General features: G+C 37.3%; 1 protein-coding gene across 1 annotated transcript in view; it reads left to right on the top strand.

Annotated features, from left to right (window-relative positions):
- The window catches only part of DCC (DCC netrin 1 receptor), a gene marked incomplete at both ends in the record, with an annotated part of 1,161,813 nt that overhangs the window by 1,090,692 nt on the left and 44,897 nt on the right, over nucleotides 1-26,224 (top strand). Inside the window, 2 exons of the mRNA XM_082853095.1 lie at nucleotides 8,276-8,431; nucleotides 16,705-16,917. Of these exons, the coding sequence (XP_082709221.1) occupies nucleotides 8,276-8,431; nucleotides 16,705-16,917 (369 nt within the window). The remainder of the gene's footprint in view (nucleotides 1-8,275; nucleotides 8,432-16,704; nucleotides 16,918-26,224) is intronic.

Genomic DNA, 26,224 nt, shown 5'->3' with positions numbered 1-26,224 from the left:
CAATAATTGTCAGTATCTTTGGAAAAGTTTGGCTTATATTTTAAGTGGTCATATTTTTTTAAACTTTTACTTACTTTTAAACAGTTTTATTGAGATATAACATATATATATATATAACTGTACGTATTTAATTTATACAAATCTACTAAGTTTAGATATATGCATACACCCATGAAACCATCACCATAATCAAAGTCATAGACATATAAGAAGGTTGTTTTAACAATACTTCCTATTGAATGGTATTCAGCTCAGTCTTGGGGCAGATCTATAGGAACCCAGCAGATTAATATCAATAACCCATATTTCCACAGTGCTGACTCCTGACCCCTCACCCTGCTGCACTTCCATGTGGATAATCTCTTTAATCCTCAGAACCACACCATAAAGTTGGTACCATGATCATCTCCACTTTACAGATGAGAAAACCAAGAAACAGAGAGCATATATACCCTCTCAAGCGAATGTATAGTTATCCACTACTGCATAACAAATTACCCCCAAAATGTAACAACATAAAACAGCCATTTATTTTTTTCAACAGCTTCTGAGGGTCAGGAATACAGGAGTGATTTAGCCAGGCAGTTCTGCCTCAAGACATGACTCCTGGCTTCCTCCAGAGTGAATTATCAGAGAGAGAGAGAGAGAGAGAGAGAGAGAGAGAGAGAGAGAAATCTCATTTAACCTAATTTTGGAAGTGACATACCATCCCTTCCGTTGCATTCTTTGGTCACCAGACCAACCCTGGTGAAATGTGGCAGGAAACTCCAATAGGGATGTGAAGACATGAGGAGGGAATCAGTGGGAGGTATCTTAGATACTGGCTGTGACATTTATTCACTACCAAGTGGCAGAACTGGATAGTGAACCCAGGCAGTTTGACCTCAGTTTGGGCTGTTTACCACTGTGAGCAGATACTGACACACCATTGTAAAGCAATTATACTCTAATAAAGATGTTAAAAAATTAAAAATTAATAACTGCAGAACACGTCATTGTGAATGTTTGCTATTTTCCTAAAGGTGGAGGTTGTGGATACTTGTGGCGGCCATCCAGTGACAATTGCTTGTTAAAGGACACCTGAAAATGTGAAGGAAATTAGAGTATTTATCAAGGGCTATAGACACTACATTTCCAAATAGTCCAGAGTATATATAGGCCATTGCCGATATAAAGAGATGCTAAAGAGAAGCAGAATGAGAAATCATTTGACTTAAACTCTTTGCTCTTCAAAATATTATCTTTACTCTTCTGTTTGTCCACCTCTCCTCCTCAACAAATCTCTCAAATCTGTCAAGTATCATGGTGAGAAATCTCTACAGAGAGCTTTATTTCTTAAAATTGTAGCTTTAAAAATAAAATCTCTACTTTAGATTTCCTATCAGTCACGTTTAGTGCTAACATTTTTTAAAATCTTGTCAAAGTTTTTGAATATCAACATGCCCTGTTCAGGGCACTAACTAATTTGGTGAGGGAATTTCCACTTGAAAAACCTTTGTGTGTCAGTATGACATATAAATTCAATTGTCAGCAAGCTGTGTCGGAACAGATTTCTAGTCATAGTCAGCCACAAAGCAGAGATTTATTGAAAATGCTTGATGATATCTCTCTCTGAGCTGTTTTACATAAACAGAGCCGTGCAGTGAATGCCTTGAATTGTAGTGTGAGGGTGTGTGTATGTGTGTGTGTTTCTGGCTCTCAAAACTGACATGTAGAGGGAAAATACCAAAATGCACTTCAATACACAGTGTTGGATCCAACTTATTTCCGAATGATTAGTTTCACAACAACAGTTTTATAAGTAAGGGTAGATGTCTGTGCCGTTTTAGAAATGAATCATGCATCAAAATACTTCAAAACCAAAGCTTTGGAATACTGACTATTCTATTTCATGTCAGGGTATAGAAGAATGAGAATTTCTGAGGTGCAGAGACATACAACCGATTTATTATTTTTTAAAGAACTTCTATTATTTGCAAACCTTTTGTACCCAGGTCAGTAGTCAAAATGCAGAACTCATGAAAAGTAAAATTTCTTTTCTTCAGTAATGAAAGACTTGGAGCTGGAATATAAATTTAGTCTCTTGGGTTCTCTCAGCTTTCTAACTTATACAGAATCTGTGGCTTGCCAAATTATTTTATGTTTCTCTATTCAAATTTATTCAGCTCGAAACAGGAGATATTTATGACTTTTTTTTCTAAGTGTATTCTAAAAGATTGGTTAAATTCACATAACAATATTGATTAGAAAGGTGCGCAATTTGTCAAGTGGGTGCCTTCCGCCTCTAAAGGAGACTATCATTGTCACATTTATTTATGAGTAAAAATTGTCAACACAGGAAAGGCTTTGCAATTTGGCAGTCAACCTTAATGACTATGCAGTGATCTCATTTTGATCAGTAAGATGTGTGAATTCATTAAATTAACTGCTTCAGAGACTGAGATTTTGAGTTATATGAATACGGACTTTACGTTATTATATGACTCTTATTTACAAATGTATTCAAATCTATTATTATTATCATTATTATTACTATAGTAACATAGTAACTATACACATCAGGATACTAAATAATACATCAAACCATGTAAAAAATCTCCAATGGGTTAAAATGACAGATTTCTAAATATTACTTCTAGAAAATCTTTCTTATTAACTCACTTGAAAAATAGGAAGTATCTCCAGCACCATACTTTGACAGACACAAAGACTATAAAATTATAACCTTTTCCTTTGGGGAATTTATAATTATTTTGGCTAGTATCTGATTTGAATTTCTGATTCTTCTTAAAAGTTTCCTTGTCATTTTATTTCTTTTCCCTTTTCTAAAGTCTGTTCATATGTTTGTATAGCCACAATTTACTCTTTATAAAATATTTTATAGATTATAAAGCATCTTCATTTATGATGCTATATATCATTTAATAATCTCAGTTTTTCATTCGAGTCCTCCCAAAAATAATTTAGAAAAGCTTTGTATCACCACACAGTTTTAACTTAACATTTACAATATTATAAGTTAAGTATCTGTGAAATATGTAATTTTTCTGGTATTCCACTCTTTCAAATAAAGCCAGAAGTATAAAAATACCATAGCAATATGATACCCACATCATCCATTTACAAAATACATGAGGAAGCTCCCTTTTACAGAGAAAAGTTGTATCCCTCATTTTTTCCTTGAACTAGTACCTACAATTCACTTTCCCCACAGAATATACAGTTGTCATCTGTTTTTATGACTATCTTTGATCGATCACCTATCTTATTTCTTTGAAACATAATATTCTTATAAACTGAGATGTTAGATTTATATTATAAACTTATGTGACCACAAGTTTTTAACTGCTAATTATTTTTCTTCTCGGTGTGTTAACATTACAATTAGTATTTCTGCACAATTGTATATAAAATAAGATTGTGTTAGAATTCTATCACTTAATGACATGAAAGATGCTTCTTTTGTGCAACTAATGCATGTATTCGTGGATGAACATTACTTACTGCATAAATTCTATTCCGATGTTTTCTCTTTTTGATCTAAACATTGAGAAACCTTGTTTGCATTAAGTATGAGCAAGTGCAATAACAATGAGATTTTTATAGCTATCATTCAAAGATTCAAACTCCTTCCAAATTACATGCCAGAATTATTCTGTGAACTCTCATACAAAGTTACTTTTTTTTTTTTTTTTTTTTTTTTTTGGGTTAGTCCTTTATTATAGAATTGGTGGTACTAGATCAGGACACCTGCAGGTAATACCAGAGTCACTTAAAGTTCAAATAGAGATCCGTTAGAGGATCTCATACAATCCCAGTACACTAGTGGGAATTTCTTACCACAATTGAAATATGTGCATTCAGGTCTCCTAGTTGTCAGAGCATATGGAGTAAGGTGGATATATAGCAAGCTGTTAATAAAGGAGACTCCTCGCGAATACAAATAAGAATTAGCACAGTGGTTAGTGAGGCACTGATGGGTGAAAAGATATCTGTTTGTTAGTGCTATAGGATAAGAGTAATAAGGTCCTAGCTGAGTTTAGGTATTGTCAAAGCATAATTCTCCAGGCCAAACTACAGTGGCGCTTCGTGTTCTGAGAGGCCTTGATGGCTGCTAGGAAATATGGAATTGCTGATTTTACTTCAGGAAATCCATTATGGGGACATACATCAGCCCTAAGAAGCAGGGAATAAAGAGCAGGTAATTACCAGAAAACACCAATTATCACTGTATATCCTTAACATTTTAGGGATTTTTTACCTTTTCAGCATAGCATTACTTTTGCTCAGAAGCATTAGGAATCCATACACAGAGTTAATGTATGCCAAAAGTACAACACAAGCAATCATACCCCCATTTCGTGAGTTTTACGTGCAGATGGTGTTGATGAATATGCCCCAGGATTTGAAATGTGAGATGGTTCAGAAAACTGTCTGCCATTAATTGCTCTTCAAGAGCCTCAACTAGGTGAAGGTCCCCAGAGGTGGTCCATAAGGGTAGGGCTTAGCATCAATGAGCAGGGATCCTAGATGGTGACCACACTGAGGCCTCTAGAGTCAGAAACTACTGAAGGGCCTGATCCTCAGTCTTCAGTGGAGATTTAGTTAGCCAGGTTCCCTGTCTAAGGCAGCAGGGACATGCTTCAGACACAGTAATTATGATGGGACACACTAAATACTTGTTAGAGGTCATTATCCTAGAGCATTTTGACTTGGCCATAAGGCATGCTGGAACCTGAAGTAGGTTGTTGGAGAAAAGCTAGGGCTTGGCTAAAAACATATACCTGCCTGAAGGGCTAACTCTCAAAGAAGTGGACCCAAAGTTCCAAGCAGACTGCTCAAAGGGCCATACCATCTAGTTTGTCAATAGCCAAGAGATTACTTTTGAGCAAGCAGCAGTCTTTAAATAGTAGCAAAATATATAGCTGTATGAAAAGGTGGCATAGCTGTGTCTCCATGAAGGTTGGTTTGTGTTAAGCTGGACTCTAGTCAGTAGGTGGAGCAGGATTCAGCCTCTAGTAGGAAAATGTTGGTAGGATATGGAAATGCAACTGGGACTTCAGCCAAGAGTCCTAAACCAACAGGGCACTAGGATACAGACCAATGAGAGTAAGGGTGAAGGCCTTGGGCCAACAAACTCAACCCAGGTATCTATCACCTATCGGGGGGGATGGAGTTCCCAATGTATTTCCAGGGTGGTTTCCACTGGGTCAGACTGGGCAGAGTTTTTCCTGCAGGCTGTCAGTACACTTGGGAAATTAGTCCCAACTGTATAAAGTGCCTGGGAATTGTTTTCATCATTGCTTTATCAAGTTTAGTGATGGGTCACCAAATGAACAAGATCTGGTTGTTTAAATTCTCAGAAGCCTAGGAGTTCATGACTGTAAAGTGGTATCCCAGTTCCCCATCTGTATTTTAAATGTTAATGCAGGGTATAAATCAATGAGGCTGGAGGTGAGAGGGGTATAAGTTTACAATGTGACCTGCCTGGGCTCCTCTTACTGGTGAGCTGGGTTATTTATCCTTGCTGGAGCTCGAGAACGTTTGGCAAGGCAATCTCTTGTGAAGTGACCAGCCTGGCTGCAGTAGAGGCATGACTGAGTTTCTTGCTGGCGGGCTCGTTTGGCTGGAGTAAGAGGCAGCTGGCTTCCTCGAAGCTGTATAGGGTCTTCCTTGGGTGGTGGACCTGTGGGGCTGGAGATCAGGGAAGCCAACACTGGGATCTGGGCCTCTGGCTGCAGGAGCTCTGGCCTGTCACTACGTTGCTTATCCAACTGAATACACTGAGTGATAAGGTCTGGGAGATTGTCCATCAGATCTGTGCCACTTACTTCAGCCTGAATGGAGTCAGCTAGTTCCTCTTGGAAGTGATCACTCTGATTGGTTTCATTGTATCTCAGATTTTGAGCAAGGAGCTGGAAAGTAGTGGCATCCTGCTGAGAGAAGTTGTCCCTTTTGTCAACCTTAGCATTCATCAAGGGGTTCATTTCCTGTTTTGTGGGCTCACCAAACGACTGCTGTAACTCAAGAACAAAGTTCTCATATTGCTTCAACAGAGCACTCTGGTAGGTGGTGATTCTGTGTAATTCTCTACTGTATCTTCTGGAATCAAGTGAGACTAAGCAGAACTGAGTACCAATATTGGATACCAATGAGCAGACAGTGGTTTTGCTCTGTGATCAGACAGACGGTGTCATGAGCAAGTCACAAGGGTACGCTGAGAGCTGAGAAACGCCAGAAACTGCTGTCCACTACTCAGTGTTGCCTCTTCTTCATGGAGAATGCCAGTGCTCTGCACATTCAGAAGAAATAAATTACTGGTTGGACTTGACCCTCAGGGCTCCAATCATAGCCTGCAGTGCTGTGAGGATCCGATTGCTGTGGTGGTAGTTAATCCATTTTTTCTGGCTTTCTAGCCTGTGTCTGAGGTCACATTTGGTTGCCATGGACATGATTAAGACATCACAGGCAAGATGAAGAGGTGAGATTGAGAACCGAGGGGGGAGAGATGAGACGGTGGGACAGGGCAGCGCGGGGGCTGACTTGGGGTTTCATCTGCGCCTTCCTTCCACCCCTGGCTACGGAGCTGCAGAGAAGGCCCAAAGTTACTTTTAATAGTATTTCAGTAAACAACTAGATAATGTCTTCCTTCAATTTTTCTGGAAGTAAAAGTTTTAGAAACTACCTAAATTTCAAAGGTATTTATTACTCATTCAAGTTACTTACTTTCTAATTTTCTAGGAGATACAACAGTAAAAAGCTTTACTAAGACTTAGAAAGTAATTATAAAATGCATATGCAGATTTTTTTCACTTAGAGGTACTTTGTGTAATACAATATACTAAGACAGGATTGGAAACATTGAAATATCACTTATGTCTTTACTAACATAATTTTTTGAAAAAATGTTTTATCCCATTAAATAATTAATATGTATTTTTATTCGATTCAGATAAAACAACCATTACTTAACCAACTGAAAAAAGAGTTAGTCTTCATTGTCAAACCGGTCAGTCAAAACTTTCTATCTGAAAAAAACCCAACTTCGTTTTTCAATTAAACATGTTAATAGGCACTTTAAGAAGTGTTATAAATAAACTGAAAAATAAATTCTCGAATGCAGTTTTAAGAGCTAGTTTACTAGAAGCAGTCTTTTTATTTTAAAGTGTTATGTATTTAATGTAATTAATCTGCATTTTTAAGTTAAAATGTTTTTAAAATCTGTTTCTAACAATAGTGCAAGATAATCTGTATCTTGATGATGAAATTACTTTCGTAAGAGGGATGTGATTAAAAAAAAAGATTTTCCTTTGGTAAATGTACACTGCTGTGCATGCTGAACTCCAGCAATTGACATTAGGGTATAATTAAATAAAAAATCAAGTATATAACAGAAATAACTTCATTAATTTTATACACAGAAATATACTGTTGAAATTGATCATACCCGTAGCTAGCTTAATTTTTATTTTTAGTTAATGAGAGGTAGGGAATACTAAACATTTTATAAGATGGAGATTGACTACACTTAGAGTAAATATTTCATAATAAGATATAATTGAACAGATATTTGAATAATGGAATGGAACAATGCTCACTAAACCTAGAAAATATTGTGTAAGATATCATCTGTGGGTTTAAGTCAATATAACTTAAAACATGTTTGGTATTCACAGAAACCATTCAGTTGCATTTAAATTAATGTGTCACTAAGTTGTACTACCATTTTGGCTGTTTGAAAGTATTTTCTTTCTATTTAAATATAAATCCTTTGTGTGATTATTTAGACTATAACTTGCTATTCTCTCTCCAGACTATAGATCTCCAAAGCATTACACTCTTTCACGGAATTAATAGAAAATTCCCATTTTCTTAGCCCACTCTATATAATATATTCCATTTCTGAACAACACAGTATTTCTAATGTCATCATTCTTGCCTAGGAGAAAGACTAAAACAAAAACTAAACTAAACTAAATAGAAGCCAGGAAGCCTTAAGATGGCTTTATGATGGCTGATGAATCATTTCCTTGTTTGAAACCATGAAAAGTTTTAAACCTCAGGGTAATGCTCCCTGGTAAGATTCTTAAAGAGTGAGTTATCTCTTCTGAGCTAAGAAAGGGACTTTCTGGAAAGAGAGGTAAGTAAAGGAACCTACATGGTACTGTGAAGACGTGCATGGATTTGAAGATGTGAAAATGTAGCCGTTTCCTTTTTGCTTGTTAGGTGCGTGCATAGAATTATACATACTAACGATAACATCTTTGTTTTGCAGCTGTCGTGAGTGCCATCCCTGTGCCAACCCTAGAAAGTGCCCAGTACCCAGGAATCCTTCCATCGCCCACGTGTGCATACCCCCACCCGCAGTTCACCCTCCGGCCTGTGCCGTTCCCTACACTGTCAGTGGACCGAGGTTTCGGAGCCGGAAAAAGTTAGTGTATTGCATTTTCCTTTCTTTTTACTGAGAACAAATGAGTAATACCAAGGATGTCTTGTCAAGTGTGTAGCATTTTGGTGTTCTTATCCTTTGGAAAAATTGATATACTTATAACCTGTGTACTAGAATTTTCTTTTCCAGCATCGTCTGTTTTTTTGGACCCTAGGTACATGCTTTTGGACTGATTTTCTAGGAGTCTTTCCATAGTCCATTGCACTGACAGTATGGGGAGTCATGGGGAAACAAAGATTAACTGCTTCAGTAAAACAGTGATGTGATGGGTGCTTGAAATTAATTTGTTCTGTTAACTGGGAAGTTAATAAGCAAGTGACTGTCCTCCAACATTCTTATTTAAGTGTCTGTTGGTTATAACTAAAGATGTCTCATCGATTTTCCTTATAACCAATAACTGTATGAAAGCTCTCTTTATTAAATCAGTTCAGCGATACATTTTCATCTTTAAGAAATAGTTGCTGGAAATGAAAAATTCCCAGAGTGGTATTTCATCTGTTTCTATGTATGTATATTTCCAGTTTTAATGAGATATAATTGACATTTAACATTGTATAAATTTAAGGTGTACAAAATGTTGATTTGATACACTTATGTATTGCAAAATGATTACCACCATAACCTTAGCCAACAGCCCCATCATGTCACATAATAAGCATTTCTTTTTTGTAATAAAAATATTTAAGAGCTACTCTCTTAGCAACTTTCATGTGTATAATACAGTATCATTAACTATAATCACTATGCTGTACATTAGATCCCCAGAACTTATTCATCTTATAAGTGGAAGTTTGTACTCTGACCAATATCTCCCTTCTTCTCTCAACCCCCAGCCCCTGGTGAACATAATTCTAGTTTCTATTTCTACGAGTTTGGCTTTTTTAGATTCCACATATAAGTGATGTTATATAATGTATGTCTTTCTCTGTCTGACTTATCTCATTCAGCATGATGTCCTCAAGGTCTGTCTATGTTGTTGCAAATGGCTGGATGTCCTTCTTTCTCATGGCTGAATAATATAGATAGATAGATAGATAGATAGATAGATAGATAGATAGATAGATAGATAGATAGATAGATAGAGAGAGAGAGAGAGATGTAGCTGTAGATGTAGATATAGATACAGATATAAATATAAATATAGATAGATACATATCTCACATCTTCTTTACCCATTCATCCTGGACAAAAACTTAGCTTTTTCACTGTTTTGGCTGTTGTGAATAATGCTGCAAAAAGCACAGGAGTGCAGATATCTCTTTGATATCCTGATTGCCTTTGGCTACACCCAGAAGTAGGATGACTGGATCATATGATTGTTCAATCTTTAATTTCCTAAGGAACTTCCATACTGTTTTCTATAGTGGCTGCACTCATTTATATTCCTACTAACAGTGCAAAAGTGTTTTCCTTTCTGCACATCCTTGCCAAGACTTGTTAGCTCTTGTTTTTTTTATTTTAGCCATTCTAATAGATGTGAGGTGGTATCTCATTGTGGTTTTGATTTGCATTTCCCTAATGATTAGTGATGTTGAGCACCTTTTCATCTATCTGTTGGTCTTTTATATTCCCTTTTTGGAATAATATCCATTCAGTTCCTCTGCCCATTTTTTAATTACATTGTCTTTTTCCTGTTGAGTTGTATGTGTTCTTTATATATTTTGTATATTAACCACTTATCAGATGTTTGATTTGTAAGAATTTTCTCCCCTTACCTTTTCATTTTATTTCTGTGTAGAAGCTGTTTAATTTGATGAAGTTCCACTTGCTTATTTTTGCTCTTGTTAGCTTTGCTTTTGGTGTCCAATCAAAAAAATGTCTAAGTTTTCTTTCAGGAGTTTTACGGTTCCAGGTCTTATGTTCAAGCCTTTAATCCATTTTGAGTTTATTTTTGCAGATGGTACCAGATAGGGGTTCAGTTTTATTCTTTCACATGTGACTATCCAGTTTTCCCACCACCATTTATTGAAGAGACTCTTCCTTCCCCATGATATATTATTGGATTCCTTGTTAAATATTAGTTGATTTTTATATGTGGAGATTTATTTGGGCTCTCAATTCTGTTCCATTGGTCTGTGTCTGTTTTATGCTAATACTATACTGTTTTAATTGCTATAGTTTTGTGGGATAGCTTGAAATCAGGAACTATGATGCCTCCAGCTTTGTCCTTAGGATTGCTTTCAGCTATTCAGAATTTCATACAAATTTTAGGATTTTTTTCTCTATTTCTGTAAAAATGACATTGGAATTACAGTAGGGATTGCATTGAATATATAGATGGCTTTGGGTAGTAATTTTAACAATATTAATTCTTCCAATCCACGAACACAGTCTATCTTTCCATCTTTTGTAGCTTGTTCAATTTCTTTCATCAAAGTCTTCTTTCATCAATTCATCAAATATTAATTATTCCAATCCATAAACAGAGTCTATCTTTACATCTTTTGTAGCTTATTCAGTTTCTTTCATCAAAGTCTTGTAGTGTTCAGTGTAGAGCTCTTTCGCCTCCTTGGTTAAATTTATTCCTAAGTATTTTGTTCTTTTTCATGCTATTGTAAATGAGATTGTTTTCTTAATTTCTCTTTCTGATAGTTTGCTGTTAGCATATAAAAATGCAACTGATTTTTGTATATTGATTTTGTATCCTGAGAGTAGTATTTCATTTGTTTCAAGGAATGTAGGAATGGAGAAAGAATCTCAAGCTATTATATATACCCTGGTGATTTTTCCTGTGCCATTTGGCTTTTTTTTTTTCTTCAAGCACAGCATTTTAAAATCTATTTTATGGCATTCTCCTCCTTGTTACGAACGGGTGACTCAGCAGCTCCTGTGAGATGGGATATTTCGTAATAGATAAGATGGTAACAGCAATAAAATATATTTGTGGGGTAGCTATATTTTTTCCAACTCAACAGGGACAGCTCTAAGAAATCATAAATCATCTAGATGTAACAAGGTTAGAATTAAAAGGCATTAGGAATCTACCAACAGATAATTATATTTATTTTTCTTTTTCTCACTGCACATCATGTCTAGAGAATAGAGTTGTGTGCAAAAACTTGAAGAAAAAAGCCCCCCAAACCATACTGAATGAATTTAAATATGAAAGGTGTGAGAAGTCCAACAACCCAAAATTTCCGAATCCCCAGACAACTAGGACGATGATTCCAGTTGAAGAATTCAGAACCCACAAGTCCCTTCTTCAACTTCTGAAATGAACTGTCCCCAACAGAAAAGAGAGGTTTATAGTTTTAGTTTGGTTTTCTCCTCATTGGTTCGTTGTTTACTGCTTTCTTTTGATTTCATTTATATTCTCTAACTTTAAAAGAAAGTGTAAGAACGGCTTTTATTGGTTCATTCCAGCAAGACTGAGACAGCCAAAGTTCACTACTTTGTTTAAAACTACCAATTAGCTATTTTATTCATGGGTGTTCCTGTAGATTCTTTTCCATTTTTAAAAGCATCATCGCCTTCCGAAAATCCAGCATCCCATTTACTCTTTGATGCCAAAAGTTAAATTTCAGTGAAAAAAATAAAAACAATAAATGAGCTAGTATAAAATTTGTTTTCATCCGTGGTTAAGGACCACAGATTTGTTTATATCTGTGATTAATCTCATGGATGACTCTGGTGCAAAATTTTGATTGTGGGGAGGCTGTGCATATCTGGGGTCAGAGGGTAAATCTCTGTATATTCCACTCAATTTTGCTAGGAACCTAAAAACTGCTCTAAAAATTAAGGTCTATTAGAAAGAAAGAAAGAAAAAAAAGAGAGAGGGAGAAGGAAAGGAGGGAGGGAAGAAGGAAGGGAGAAAAATTTAGTCTCCTTAGTAGATTTTTAATTTTGTTAATTTATTTAAAAGTAAGGATTATTAAATAAATTTAATTATGTAACTATTACATAATATATAATACAAACATAGAATAGATAATGTAACTATTATAGAAAGTTATGCAAATAAAAGATTCTTAACAGAATTCTTAGTTTAATAATTCTTGACTCTCATCTAAAATTAACAGGCATAGGCATTCTACTCCTGGCCAAGATTTCACATGTTTTTAAAATATATACTCAGTCATTCTTCAAGTACTTTTTGACCAAAGCTATGTGAAATGCAAAAGGTATAGGAACTAATATGTGTTTCTAAGTGCTTGCTTAGAAAAGAAAAAAAACAACGCATCCTCTTTTCTAGGAAACTAAATATTCTCTAAATCATTGTCAGAAACAGTTAACTTCCAGTCATTCAGTATCAGTTTCTAAATGCCTTGGAGAACACTAAACATCCCTGTTCTCTCTCAAGCAGAAAACATTTCATGCCTCTGGCTGGAGATGTCTTATTAGTCACCTTGAAAAACAGTGAAAGGCACACACAGGAAACGAAGCATTTGACTGTGTGAAATGGGGCAACTCTCCTTCCTCAAAAGTTATCAGAAAGACCTTTGACTTTGAGAGATGAATCACTAAAACTCTGCCCCCGAAGACTGCTGCTTTCTGAAGACACAAATAAAGCTGAATTTCTCCCCTCCCATAAGGAAAGGAAAGATATAGGTTAAAGTACATTTGCATAACACATATTTGGTGATCCATGGATAAAGCTTTATACAGTCATGATGGACAAATCTTTCCTCTTCCTACTAATGCGCTGCAGTTCTGCTCTTAGCCTCAATAGGCAAAGTAACTGGCCTTTGGGGAACAAGGAAAAGTGCTATATTTTGAAAACTTCAAATAATCATCTTGAGGTCTCATTTCTACAAATCAGTATAAAATCAGTGCCCCCATTTCCTCATCTTTGAAACAGGTACTAGAGAAGAGTAGATGATTTCCACTATTGTTTTCAGTGTCGGCATGGTCTTGGTGAGAAAGCTGGTCAACTTTATCCATGTTATTTTTCTGCCCCGCCTCTCCGCCAAACTGGAAATCAATTAACAAATGGAAGTTGACCTAAATAAGATCAGCACAGTAGAGTTCATGAATTTTTCTCTCGGGTCTTTTAAAAAAAATCCGAACTGTGAGGAATTGGGGTTACTTAGGATTATTGCATGATCTTGTTCTTCTGAGATTAATGAGTGAATTTGGTTCCTAAAAATGTTCGAGTCTTGAAGTGTCTTTGCTTAGAGTTATGAGTGCTGTATTTCTTTCAAATACTGCAATTTTAGATGGAAGAAAAAATCCTCACTTCCATTTTTGCAATATTTTTGCCAGTTATTCCATAGCAATTATTTATGTGTTGACATTAATTATTATAAAGTGCCTTGAGATTTGACTCTGCTGTGTAATTGTATGCTATTTGTACAATGAATTCCTACTATTTCATCATTTGAAAAGGAGTGCCTTGCCAGTACATATTTGATTCTCACTTTACTGTCTGAATTGCAGGGAAGCTGCACTTCGTGGGCGAAAGGAGGTTTTCTTTGCTTTTAGAGCTCTTAGTACAGCTAAATGTCATGTCACAGAGCAAATCTGTTTCACATAGGTGTCCTGAAGCTGGCACCTGAACTGGCCAAACAGGCTCATCTGAAATGAGAGCTTTTCCAGTGGAGCAGTTGCTATTGTGTTTGTCTGAGAATTTTTTCACTGCCTTAGATGTCAGCCATTTCTAAAAGGCATTTTTTTTTTTTTTTTGCTCTATGTAAAATATAAGCATTATGAATTGTCTATGGAAAACCTGTACCTTGTCCATTGTATTAGGTATTAAGCAAAATTAACGTTTTGAACAAAACAAAAACAGTCCCTTATGCATTACTGATACATTCAGTGTTGAGGCTGGACCCTCCCATTCCACCTAGCACATTGCATTAGGCACGTTCCTTTTCACTATGTGGTACTAAGTATTGATTTTGCTAAAGAGCTGGTCCATTGATATCAAGCCACCATTACTTCTCTCAAAGTCAAGAACCACATTGTGATGTTCCCAGTGGGAATCATGGTGGCCAGCTGAAAACTTGGGAATGGAGGACTAGGCATGCACAGCATTTTTATTTTCAAATATGCTGAAGAGAAGAAAATTGGGAGTTCCCCCCTAAAATTCACTGAAGTCAACAGAATTCATGTGAAGCCTGAGGTTTTAAAGTAACTAAATTTTAGAAGACTAAAAAACTTGCATGTAAGTTTTATTAAACCTATGATCACAATAATATTTTAACTTAGATCTATTTGATTTCAAAAATGTAGAAGAATAGAAAAAGAAAATATGAAGGAAGGAATGAAGAAAAAGACATCACAAAACATTATTATTTCTGTAATAACTAAAGCAGTTTTCAAAATATGATATGGATTTGCTGCAGTCCATCTTCAATAGAGAGAAGTACAGCAGATTTCTGAGGAAAATTGTGAACTTTCTTTTCTTGGAGAGACATTTTTAATATGATGATATGGACCATTTAATAAAAACCAGCCCTTTGGTAATAAAGAAGGACCTTGTTGTAGGTTCCTGCAGCTGCTTCTCTCTGATCTAGATCTGAGAGATACTGTATTTTTATTTGGACAACTGACCGTTGGTCATTTGTTCCTTTAGATCATTTGTTCCTAAATATGAGTCGGGAGTAAAACCTTCATCATTTTCTTTGTTTCTAAAACTATACTCTCAACCACCTAATTACACCATCTTGATTGAACACACATGTTCCTCTTTCCCTTTACATTCTTAAAAGCAGTTTAGCTCCTTATACCACCTACCTGAAGCCCGCATTCCCTTTTGCCTTAGAGAACCAACATCACCAAAGATTTGCCTTAATGTTTTCCTTGCAGCCCCATACTTTAACCTTGAGATTGTACCTGCATGTGTTTCTCCTCTCCATCTTCGATAGGACTTCCTAGCCTAGAGATAAGGTACTTCTCTTCAAACTGCTCTTGCCCTCAGAGTTCTATCCAGTTTGCTGGATTACACTTTCCATATTTGAAGAAATCTTTAATCAAGTCTTTGCCCATTTTCTGGTTCCATTTGCTAAGTGACTGCATCTGTCCTGGGCCAGCCCTGTATCTCCTCATCTCCATCTTTGAATGGGGTAAGCCTGAAGCCTGCTCAGTGACCCAGAGGACCTCTAACGCTTTGTGAATATAGACAAATGAGTTTTAATATCAAATACCCTCTGCAGGCACATTTCGCTTTTGCATATCTTTAATATGATATCTTGATCTTTTGTATCTTTAATCTCCACCCCCTTCAGCATTATCAGATTTTCTATCTCCTCTGCCCTTTGCTGACCTCACTGAGCCTCCCAGAGAGGTGTCTCACAATTATCTCACAAACTAATTATCTTGAAATATTTCCTGCATAGAAATTCTCTTTCAAAAGTGAGACATTATCTTCTATCACTGTATTTTTTCCACTTTACCCAGTAGCACTTTTTAAAGAAATAAGTCATCAGAAATACTCTTCTTTCATCCACACTTATACCTGCTATGCAGCTCTGTTCATTTTCAATTTAACTGGGATCTGTTGACTCTGAATATGAATGCATAAAGTCAAATCACAGCATCCTTAGCATGATAAACAGTATTTTAGTCAAACTAAACTGTGTTCTCTGGAGAAAAGGTGTGTTTCCACATGCAAAACTGTCCAGATAGCCAAAGGCTTGTCACAAACGGCTGTGTGAAACCTCTCTAACCATAGTAATCTGACTGAAAATTACAATGTTTGCTACCAAAGAGGAAAAATTGCAATTCTGCATTCAGGCAACTTGTTTCAGCAGATTCATCTCTCCTATAACTTCTTAGCTGGATGTGCTTCTATTTTGTTATGGAAGATAATGATAATGGTTATTATTCGTATCATTTTATTAGCAATGCCTTGAGCACCCGGTAACTCTGATTTGTCTGACAGTTGACATGGCATGTTTAAAAAAATTGGCATATCGGCTGGTAGATAATAATGCAGCCGTAGCGGGGTTTGGTACATTGAATGTCACTGACATCGCTACTTATGAAAGGAGAAGTAACTCTTTTTTTCTCGCTTTTTCACTTACGATTGCAAGGCCCAGACAATTCAGGCAATACAGTCAGTGCCGTGTATGTTTTACTACTCTCCCCGGAAGATAGAGCCCTGTCCTACTGGGTCTATTTCTACTGTTTAAAGGGGCAGTGTTATCCTATCCCTTAAATATATGAGGGTAGAGGGATGGAATGTTCTCAACGTGAAGAATGGATTAGTCAGATCCTGGCATAACTCTCTGAACTGCTCCAGGGCCCCTTCGGGTGACTTAGGGAAAGCCCACTTTGTCACGGATTATGAATGGCTTTCTTTGTCTCCCTTGCAGCAGTGAGCGAAGGACCAGCCACCCAACAGCCGCCCATGTTGCCCCCAGCACAGCCTGAGCATCCCAGCGGTGAGGAGGCGCCCAGCAGAACCATCCCCACAGCCTGTGTTCGGCCAACTCATCCACTCCGCAGCTTCGCCAACCCTTTGCTACCTCCACCGATGAGTGCAATAGAACCGAAAATCCCTTATACACCGCTTTTGTCTCAGTCAGGTAAGTGCCCATTTGTTTACACTTAAAAGCTTTGCTATCCCTGGTGGCTCCACGTAAGTACATGAGGGTTCCGAGAAGGCCTGGACATAATGTATCTTTTTTGACGTTGATTATGTGCCCAGTGTGCTCGTGTCTTTCACTGATGTTTGTGGTGCAGCTTTTAAGTATTTGCCTTATAAGCAACTGGCTGGTTGTAGGCGCCTTTCATTCCTTTGGAAAGTTGTTCTTTGATCCTGAATGTCAGTCTAGTACTTTTAATGTGTGCTATAGGTATGCCTACTAGAGAATACTGGAAAAGTTCTTCTGTCTGCCACGTGAGTTGTAGGATTTAAAGCTAGACTCCAAGACTAGAGTAAAAGGTATAGAAGTCTGCAAAATCACTTTTTAGAGAAATGCCTGTAAATCTCATAATTCTGCTTTGTTCTTTTCATTAGTCATCTTGCAGGGTTCTTATTTTAGAGTTCCAAGGCCAGAAAGGCATATCAGACCAGTGTAGCGTCTAACTTCCTAATTTTAGAAATAGAGAAACCACAACTTAGATAGATAGGAAGTAACATCTCTGTGTTTCCTTTCTAAGAAAGTTAAATGGCAGAGAGGAGAACCAGAGTCCCTAATTCCCAGTGCAGTGTTCATTTTATTACCTTAGCTGGTATCCAGTGAGGCTGAACCAGAGCTCCTTTTCGTTTCTGTTAGGGGTTAGGGAGATGAAGGGGGCGCAGAGAGGGACAAAGGAAGAAGAAGAAGGAGGAGAGGGAGGAGGAAGAGGGGGAGGAGAGGAGGAACAAACAGATAGGATGAAATATAGGTCAGTAGCTAGTTAAGTAGATACATAAAGAACTACATAGTGCTCAAAATAATTTGGAATATTGACATCATTCTTAGGTTAAAGTGCAGCGTTGCAAGGAAAACATGAAGGCAAATCTTTGGTGATGTTGGTTCTCTAAAGCAAAAGGGAATGGGGGCTTCGGGTAGATGGTATAAGGAGTTCTCTGCCACATTTCACCAGGGTTGGTCTGGTGACCAAAGAATGCAATGGAAGTGATGGTATGTCACTTCCAAAATTAGGAATAAGCTAGTAATGTGCAATGGTTCCAAGTACATAGAGATGCCCCCTTAATAGACACAGGCAGCTGGATGGACCCGTCGGCCACTGTACAAATACATTTTAGTTTCTGTTACTCAGATGCATACCCACAGCGATTTTAGTCACTCCATTAGTACGTAAACCTCACGGTGACTGCTTAAACTAGGAAAAATAAGACTGCAGTTATGACTCTTACATTTATATTAACATTAAGACTATATCTTGTTCCTGGCATCATATTAATAGATTTGTGTGAGTCATCTCTGGTGTTCTCACCATTCGTGTAGTGTCTCATATGGATGTCGGCTACAGGAGGGATGTGGGACTCCATCCCTTGAGACGCACGCTGCATGTTGCGCCTGGGCAGGATGGGGTCTTCTCTGACACGTGACTGCAGGTCATGACTTCATTTCACAGGAGACGGATCTTCTAGCCCAAAAAGAAGCCCACACTAGGATTTAAAGCAAGTCTATATTGTCCAAGCCCTTCTCCCACTCCCCACGTATATATCCCACATACACATCATGAAGAGAATCTGCTACTTGGTATTGCCCCAAAGCTATGAGGTCTTTACTAGTTGAAACAGGGACAATTTGAAGCAAGAAAATTTATTTCATGAAATTCCTGTGTCAAGAGCATGCTGCCTGGTGATTTCTGGCTACACTCAGTTTCCCGCTGAAATACCAACCAAAGGAAATGATCTTGGAGGAGACATATTCAGGATAGACGGCAGGTTAATTGCAACTACTACTAATAACTAACCTTTACTGAACATGTGCTATGTGACCTGCATGCTTCTGAAGACTTGTAGTATGGCATGTGATCCTCAAAACTTGGTGAGGTTGCTGCTTTCTTAACCCCATTTCATGGATAAGGAAATTGTGACACAGAGCATCTAAGGAGCATATTGAAGTCTACACAGCTAGGGAGTGGTGCATCTTTTCCCACCTTTCTTTAACTGCAGAAAGCATGGGTTCTGAACTTTTAGGAACTCATTTGTAACTCTTAGTTTATGTCTAACTCATTTAATGACAAAAACAAAGATAATCTTTTAAAGCCTATTAAATTAACTCATTCTAAAACTGATAAAAAGAAAAAAGTGTGAAACATCTGAAATAATTCTGAGTTGGGGAATACCATTTTCTCACAAGGCTTCTTCCCTCACATTTTAATAAGGAAAGATGAGAATTTTGTCAAAAGCTTTTCCTGCACCTATCGAGATGATTGTATGGTTTTTATTCTCCAATTTGTTACTGTGGTGTATCACACTGATTGATTTGTGGATATGAAAAATCCTTGCGTCCCTGGGATAAATCCTACTTGATCATGGTGTGTGATCCTTTTAATGTGTTGTTGGATTCAATTTGCTAGTATTTTGTTGAGGATTTTTGCATCTATATTCATCAGTGATATTGGCCTGTAATTTTCTTTTTTGTGTGTTATCTTTGTCTGATTTTGGTATCAGGGTGATGCTGGCCTCATAGAGTGAGTTCGGAAGTGTTCCTTCCTCTGCAATTTTTTGGGAATAGTTTCAGAAGGATAAGCGTTAACTCTTCTCTAAATGTTTGGTAGAATTCACTTGTGAAGCCATCTGGTCCTGGACTTTTGCTTGTTGAGAGTTTCTAAATTACTGGTTCAATTTCAGTACTTGTAATTGGTCTGTTCATATTTTCTATTTCTTCCTGGTTCAGTCTTGGGAGATTGTACCTTTCTGAGAATTTGTCCATTTCTTCTAGAGATGTTTAACTATTTTATACTGACAATACCAGTTTCATAACACCAAGAAACTAAAGTGCTATAGTACTTTATACTGTTGACTATTCTCTTTATTTGGAAGTAGAGGTCTTGTTTTTGAGGAACTATGTAATACAGAGAAAAAAGATGGAAATGATATTCAAAAGTCCATTTTAAATGAAAATTTTGCTGTGGCAGTGATATTTGGTTTGGAACACAAGGTTTGGATATCAACCCATGCTCCAAGTGATCTATAATAACAAAAAATGACCCCAAAATGACCCAATGATCCTAATTTTAGAAAGAACATCTGATAATAGGCAGAACAAAGCACTTAACCTTTATTATTTACTAGTTATTGTTTTCTTCTAGTTACAGTAAAACCGAAGCTGCCTTAAACAAAATCTGGCACAATGTAGCATAAATGAGTGTATTATATCTTTAAAAGATGGAAAGGAGAGTTTGTTCTTCTCTCTCTACACGTATTCTCTCAAATAATAAGCATATTTGAAGAACCGTTCTCTGTTCTAACGTCATGTGGACAAGATCTCATTTTCTTTTATTTCCATTGCACGTTTATAAGTCTTCTTTTGTTTTAATGTTGTTTTTGTTTTTAGTGGAACTATTTCTTACAAACTATCTTTTCTTTCAGATTTTCCAATATCTCTGGCTTGCATTTTGGGGGTTGATTTTATTTTTTTCATAGTAAATACCATCCTCCCCCACTCACCTGAAGCACACCCCACCATCACTTGTGAATTATTAAATGCCTTTCCCTTTTTTGTTTCTCTTATTGTCTCCCTGTGGTTCCTGTTCATTTCATAACGCCCTACCTCATGATTTTCAAATAAGTTCTCCCTGCATTGCTCCTGACACATGGTAAATAGTATGCTTTTAAGAAAGGGCTGATGTTTACCTATTCTAATAGAAAAAGAAAATTAGCAGACTGACAAATGTATTAGCTGTGACATTAACTACTTGCTTCTTAGTCTAAAAGATGAAATATTTAGAGCTTTCGACAAATTTTAATTCTAAGAAAATCATTACTGTAGTCAAACTGATTGAAGAAGTAAAGTCATTCTCTTGTTGGCTTAAAAAAATACCTCAAATAATTTTTCTCTGGGTTTCACAATAAAGGACTGTGTTATTACTAATGAGTTTATCTTTACTTACCACAAGTAATCACTTTAGAATATGGTGACGTGAGGCATCGCTGTAATTTTTAAAGATCACGCCCAACGAGAAGTTCCTTCTGGTTTGAAACCATTTAAATTAGGATCAGTGAAGAAGTTCTTTCCCTCCTCAAATTCCTGTGTGTGGTTTTTCTTGGGCAACATTATCGATCTGTGCCTCAGTTTGCCTTCCAAAAAGGCATGCGAAGCTATGTTTGCAGCAGTTTTATGTGAGGTACAGGGCACCGCATAATACGCAGTAATGACTTCCATGGAGTTGCAGAGAATTTTGCAGTATTTCTCTAGTAAATGGTAATGAGAAAATCATCTTGTTGTCATAACGAGTGACATTGTACCTACCTGAAAACACAGGTTCATTCCTTTATTTTTTCCTTCCACAGTTAGAAATTTAGCTTACTAGACTCTAGGGTGTTTTATGGCATTTCTTACAATTTCATCATCACCTCGTGATAAAGTGGTTCCATTTCTTAATGCTTCATCTCTGTGTGGTCTTTACACGTATCAGGGAGGCTACACATACTGCACTTTGCAAATCACAGATGTGAACATATAAGTGATTTGGCTCAGTCCCCTTTCAGATTAAATAGAAAATGTTTGATAAGAGTGTTGGGTTTATGGCATTATAGATCTGACATAAATTCTACAAAGGGCCAAGATAGGCTGTTTTTTTGTTTTTCTTCTCTAGTTAAAATTCCTTTTAGCTGTGAACTGATCAGCTGCACTTTAAATGAACCTGGATTAGGAGACCATTTGTCTTCTGAGGCTGTAATTCTAAAGGGAAAGAAAATGTGACCTCTTAAATAGTGACTTTTATATCGTAGCGCTGTTTTACAACATTAGCCCCCCTGGAGTTCTTGCATCTTTGTAAAGCTGCATACGTGCTGTATTGCCCTCCATTTACACATTGCATTTCTACATGTTTTTATTTATAAAAGCGAAAACCTAGAACATCCTGATCTTTTCAATCTTCTAGGGATCGATATGTCAGTGGACATGACAAGACCAAAACTCACTTCATTGTACTGCGAAATTGAGTTTGATTTTCCTTCTACAAATTGTGGCATGTGCTTCAATTTGTCTGAGAACTGAGGACAAGGAGTGGGTGGAGGTGGCTGACAGTGGACAGAAAAGGCATTTGATTTATATTTTATGGCTGGTTTGAAAATCATGTGTTCCTGCTATAACCTGATCTTTTTGGCAGGCCTCATTCAGTAAATATACTATCACACAAAACTGCCAATAAATTACTATGATACATTAATACAATCCCTTTCCCTGTGTCACCTGTAGTCTACCGTTGGGGCTGTTCATCAGGATTCCACCTGAGTATTCCATTCTGCTGAAATGAGTCACAGGCAGAGGTCAGACATCCTTTAGCAGGTGGAACCAGAGGTCACTTTTCAGGCCAGTCAGATCAAATAAATCACTGGCACAGTTAAGTGGGAAAGATGTGTTGATTTGATGTTTTTGGAGCCAGTACCACCCATCAATTTCAGAGTGGAAAATTACATCGCCTCCTTCACATTTGATCTCATGTGTAGGCTCATCTCTGTGTGTGCTTTTGGTTTTTTTGTTGTGGTTTTTTTTGGTAGGTACCCCCTTGAAATTGTCTTGTCCTCATTCCCGACAGATCATTTTTTTAATAGATGAGATTTGATTTGGTCTAGTCATTCTAAATGATTACTTGGTAAATGTAATTAAGTCAAGTTTGCTTTATACATCACCAATATTTGTGACTCTGGAACCTACTTGGTGTTTTAATAAAATACTATTTCCTTTAGTATGGTGTTCCAGTATTTAAATAGAAAAAAATCTCTGCTAACTGCCTCAAAGAGAGGGAAACCCTAGAGGACACTTTATGAGTAAGCCACGTGACTGGTACCTCACTTATAAATGACAAAACTGAAGCCTAAAAAGGTTAAGCAGCTTGCCCAAGGTCAACAGTGGAGCTAATGGCCTAGTTGAAAGAATTCAGAGAAATAGAACGCTGAAGAAAAAGAAAGGATTTTAATTAGCTTTTTGTGCTGTGAGTAGTTATTCTCAGATTGACTTTTCCCCTACAAGCAGGCTTCTAGCATGATTCTAGTTATTAAATATCACTCAGAAAGAATTGTTTTCTAGCAGGGAGGTTGAGTCATTTAGCTTAGTGTCTGAGTAAATGTTTTCTTCCTTTATGTAGGCTAGACAGAGGAAAGGAGTTATAGCAAGATAGGAACTAGACAGGAGCTCTGGAATAACTCCTATCAAACTCACCTGTCCAACCTGCCGGATCCCTCTACAGGAGGGCAAGGAGCCAGGGGACTGACATCTGTTGCTTTCAGCACCATGGATGGCCAGGGCTTTGGAGTCCAATAATAAAATTCAGATGAGCAGAAGGAAGTGTAAAACAAAGATAAAAGTTAACACACATGAGAATATGACTCAGATTGTGGCTTAGAACATGTGAAGGTCAACAAGAGTGAGAAAGGAATGGCTGATACTTTTTAGAATTGCAGAAAGCTATTGGGAAGAGGGGGTGAACGAGCACCATTGAGTCAAAATTTGAGTCCTTTTGATCAGATTTTTATGCAATTAAAAAAACAAGAGAGGGCTTGCCTGGTGGCGCAGTGGTTGAGAGTCCGCCTGCCGATGCAGGGGACACGGGTTCGTGCCCTGGTCCGGGAAGATCCCACATGCCGCGGAGCGGCTGGGCCCGTGAGCCATGGCCGCTGAGCCTGCGCGTCCGGAGCCTGTGCTCCACAGCGGGAGAGGCCACAACAGTGAGAGGCCTGCGTACCGCAAAAACAAAATAAACAACAACAAAAAAAAGAAAATATTGTACCAAGAATTGCTAGATCATAAGTAAAAATTGAGGCTAATTATCAAATTTAAACAATTAGACACTCTAGGGTTAAAGTATTGCATTGCTATCTAGATAATCATAGAGAAAATGAAAACAAACCTATTTTCAGAACCTTGTTACCTAGTAGACTATATAATTTGAAACATAATCTAAGAAGAAGGTCCATGGATTATACTGGAGAGTGGTGGCCTTGTGGGTGACAGAGAATGATGAGTGAAAGGGTGAGGAATAGGTTTTTTGCAAGGCAGCAATTATTCCTTTCACATATCCTATGAACCTGATAGGTCACATGGTTCATTACTTCTATATAGATATTGTTACTTGTGAAATATCTTGAGGATTGTAGTACATTGGAGGAGAATAGCATCCCCTTTATTCCTAAAAAGAGGGAGTGAGGCCCAGTGCAAATAGAGTCCTGAGGACTACTCCCTCCATTATGCCAGTTATGGAATTCTACTCCCCTGAATCCTACTAATTCTAATCTGTGGAATTAGATAAACTTTCCTCTTCAAAGAGGAATAAAATGTGAAATTCTAGCAATCTTAATTACTGCATAAATAAGGGTGGATGTTCTCTCTGTATTTCTTCTTTGCTTTGTGAAAGAGTATAAGTAAGAGAAAGGTTTTCCTTTGAGTACAGATTCTGAGCTGCACACTGTGCATCTTAAGTCTTCTAAGCATTTGACAGACCTCCTTATGGTTCATCAATGTGTGTCAGATTCCAGTTGCTTTCTCTGGGAACGGAGGAAATTTTGAAACAGACAAAAGGTGTTCACATAAACCTCTGTGTTAATGGATTATTGAAAATGCGTTGTGAAAGATCTAACACACTGAAACAATCTCTGTGATTAAAAGCGAGAATTTAACCATCAGTGAACTATTTCTGAAGATATGACCTGCAGTATCTAAGAGAATGTGTAAAAACCACTTGAAGATCCTACTTCTTCTGAATGTTTATAACTTTTATCTTATTGGCAGGGACTTAATGGGAAATTCAAGTACCATGTTAAACATCTTCCTAGAGTAGACTTTCATCTTAGGCTTGCAGAGGGTTGATGTTCTTATTGCCAGAATCTCTTTATTTACCATAATATCAAAGCTCTCAGAGGAGAATGCCTTTATCTTTTGTGGCAAAAGGGATTCCAACAAATTGTTTTTTAATTTGGTGCAAAACAACTATCACTGTTTTGCCCATTTGATTTGATGGTATTTACAGCAACTGCTCTTTTCACATCTACTCCAAATTGCCCTTCTTAAATATTCTTCTTTCACATTTTCCATCCTCTTACCCAGTTGTTTGTATCTTTCTACTCCTGAGTCATGATTTTTTTATAGAAACAGCGTATTTCAGACTACAGTAATGTGTTTACCTAGTGTACCTTTAAAGTCTGAGATTATTGGTTTAATCTTTAGGTTTGATAGGTGCTGCATTTAAAATTATAGTTATTCGTTTTCTTCTTGGCTCCTCCCTGGAGTGGTACCACAGTTAGTTAGTAGAAACAGAATGTTTTGGGCACACAGGTCTGAGCTGATGCCTGCCATGGTGCAGGACTAAAGGCAGGAAGGCACCATGTAATGAGAATTTGGCCAGTCTTCCTGTTCTCTTTGGCAGGAGCAAAGTGTGACTGAAAGAGGACTTACAGGAGGAAAATAATAAAACTCCACTAGGACTCAGCTCCCCTATTCATTGGGTAGGTTGGCCTTGAATAAGTCATTTAACCTCTGTGCTTCCATTTTCCACAACTATAAATGGGGAGAATAAAATCTAGCCTGGAAAGAGTTTCATTTTCCTAAGGGAGTCAAAGCATGTAAACATGAATGATGCTAGTTAAAGATATTAGCCCTGAATCCAGGAGCTTCTGATTTGATATAAGCTGGAGACCACATTGCCTTATAAATTGGGCCCAGTGAAGTTTCCAGTGCCCTATAATAAGAAACAGTGGCATCATGTGGAAGGGGGTTTAAAAGTACATTTTAATGGTTCAATGGCTGGTGAAACAAGATCTAACTCCTGAAGGTTGTATTGCACCACGAGTATGTGCACCAGAGAAGGGGCAGCCAATGAAATGGGCCCTTGCTTGGAAGACAGAATGGTCTTGAGCAGAGAATTTCAGAACATCTGCTCAGAGCTGTCTGAATATCATTTCTTAAGTCTAGAGAGAAGCATAGCCTCTTTCAGTTAAACAGGTCTTGCCCTTAAATCATAAATCCATCCAGCAGCCAGGAGGCTATTTCCCACCAGCCCCTTTAAATAACCAAACTGCTTTAGATAGCATTCCCCCTCCAATTTTGTAATCTGTCTCTCCACCCATTGTTAGGAATGTCTGTTCCTCAAGCCACTAAGGATTTATGTCCAGTAGATGGATAGATTTGGTGGTATGGTGCTTGACTTCCTCTCACTTATAAACAATGCATCTCCTGAATAGCTTCTCATGATGAACCAATGTAAGGTGAC

The sequence above is a fragment of the Leucopleurus acutus genome (assembly GCF_964270905.1).
Source record: "Leucopleurus acutus genome assembly, chromosome: 13".
Classification (NCBI taxonomy): Eukaryota; Metazoa; Chordata; class Mammalia; order Artiodactyla; family Delphinidae; genus Leucopleurus; species Leucopleurus acutus.
Note: the sequence above shows the minus strand (reverse complement) of the source record. Positions and strands in the feature narration are given on the sequence as shown.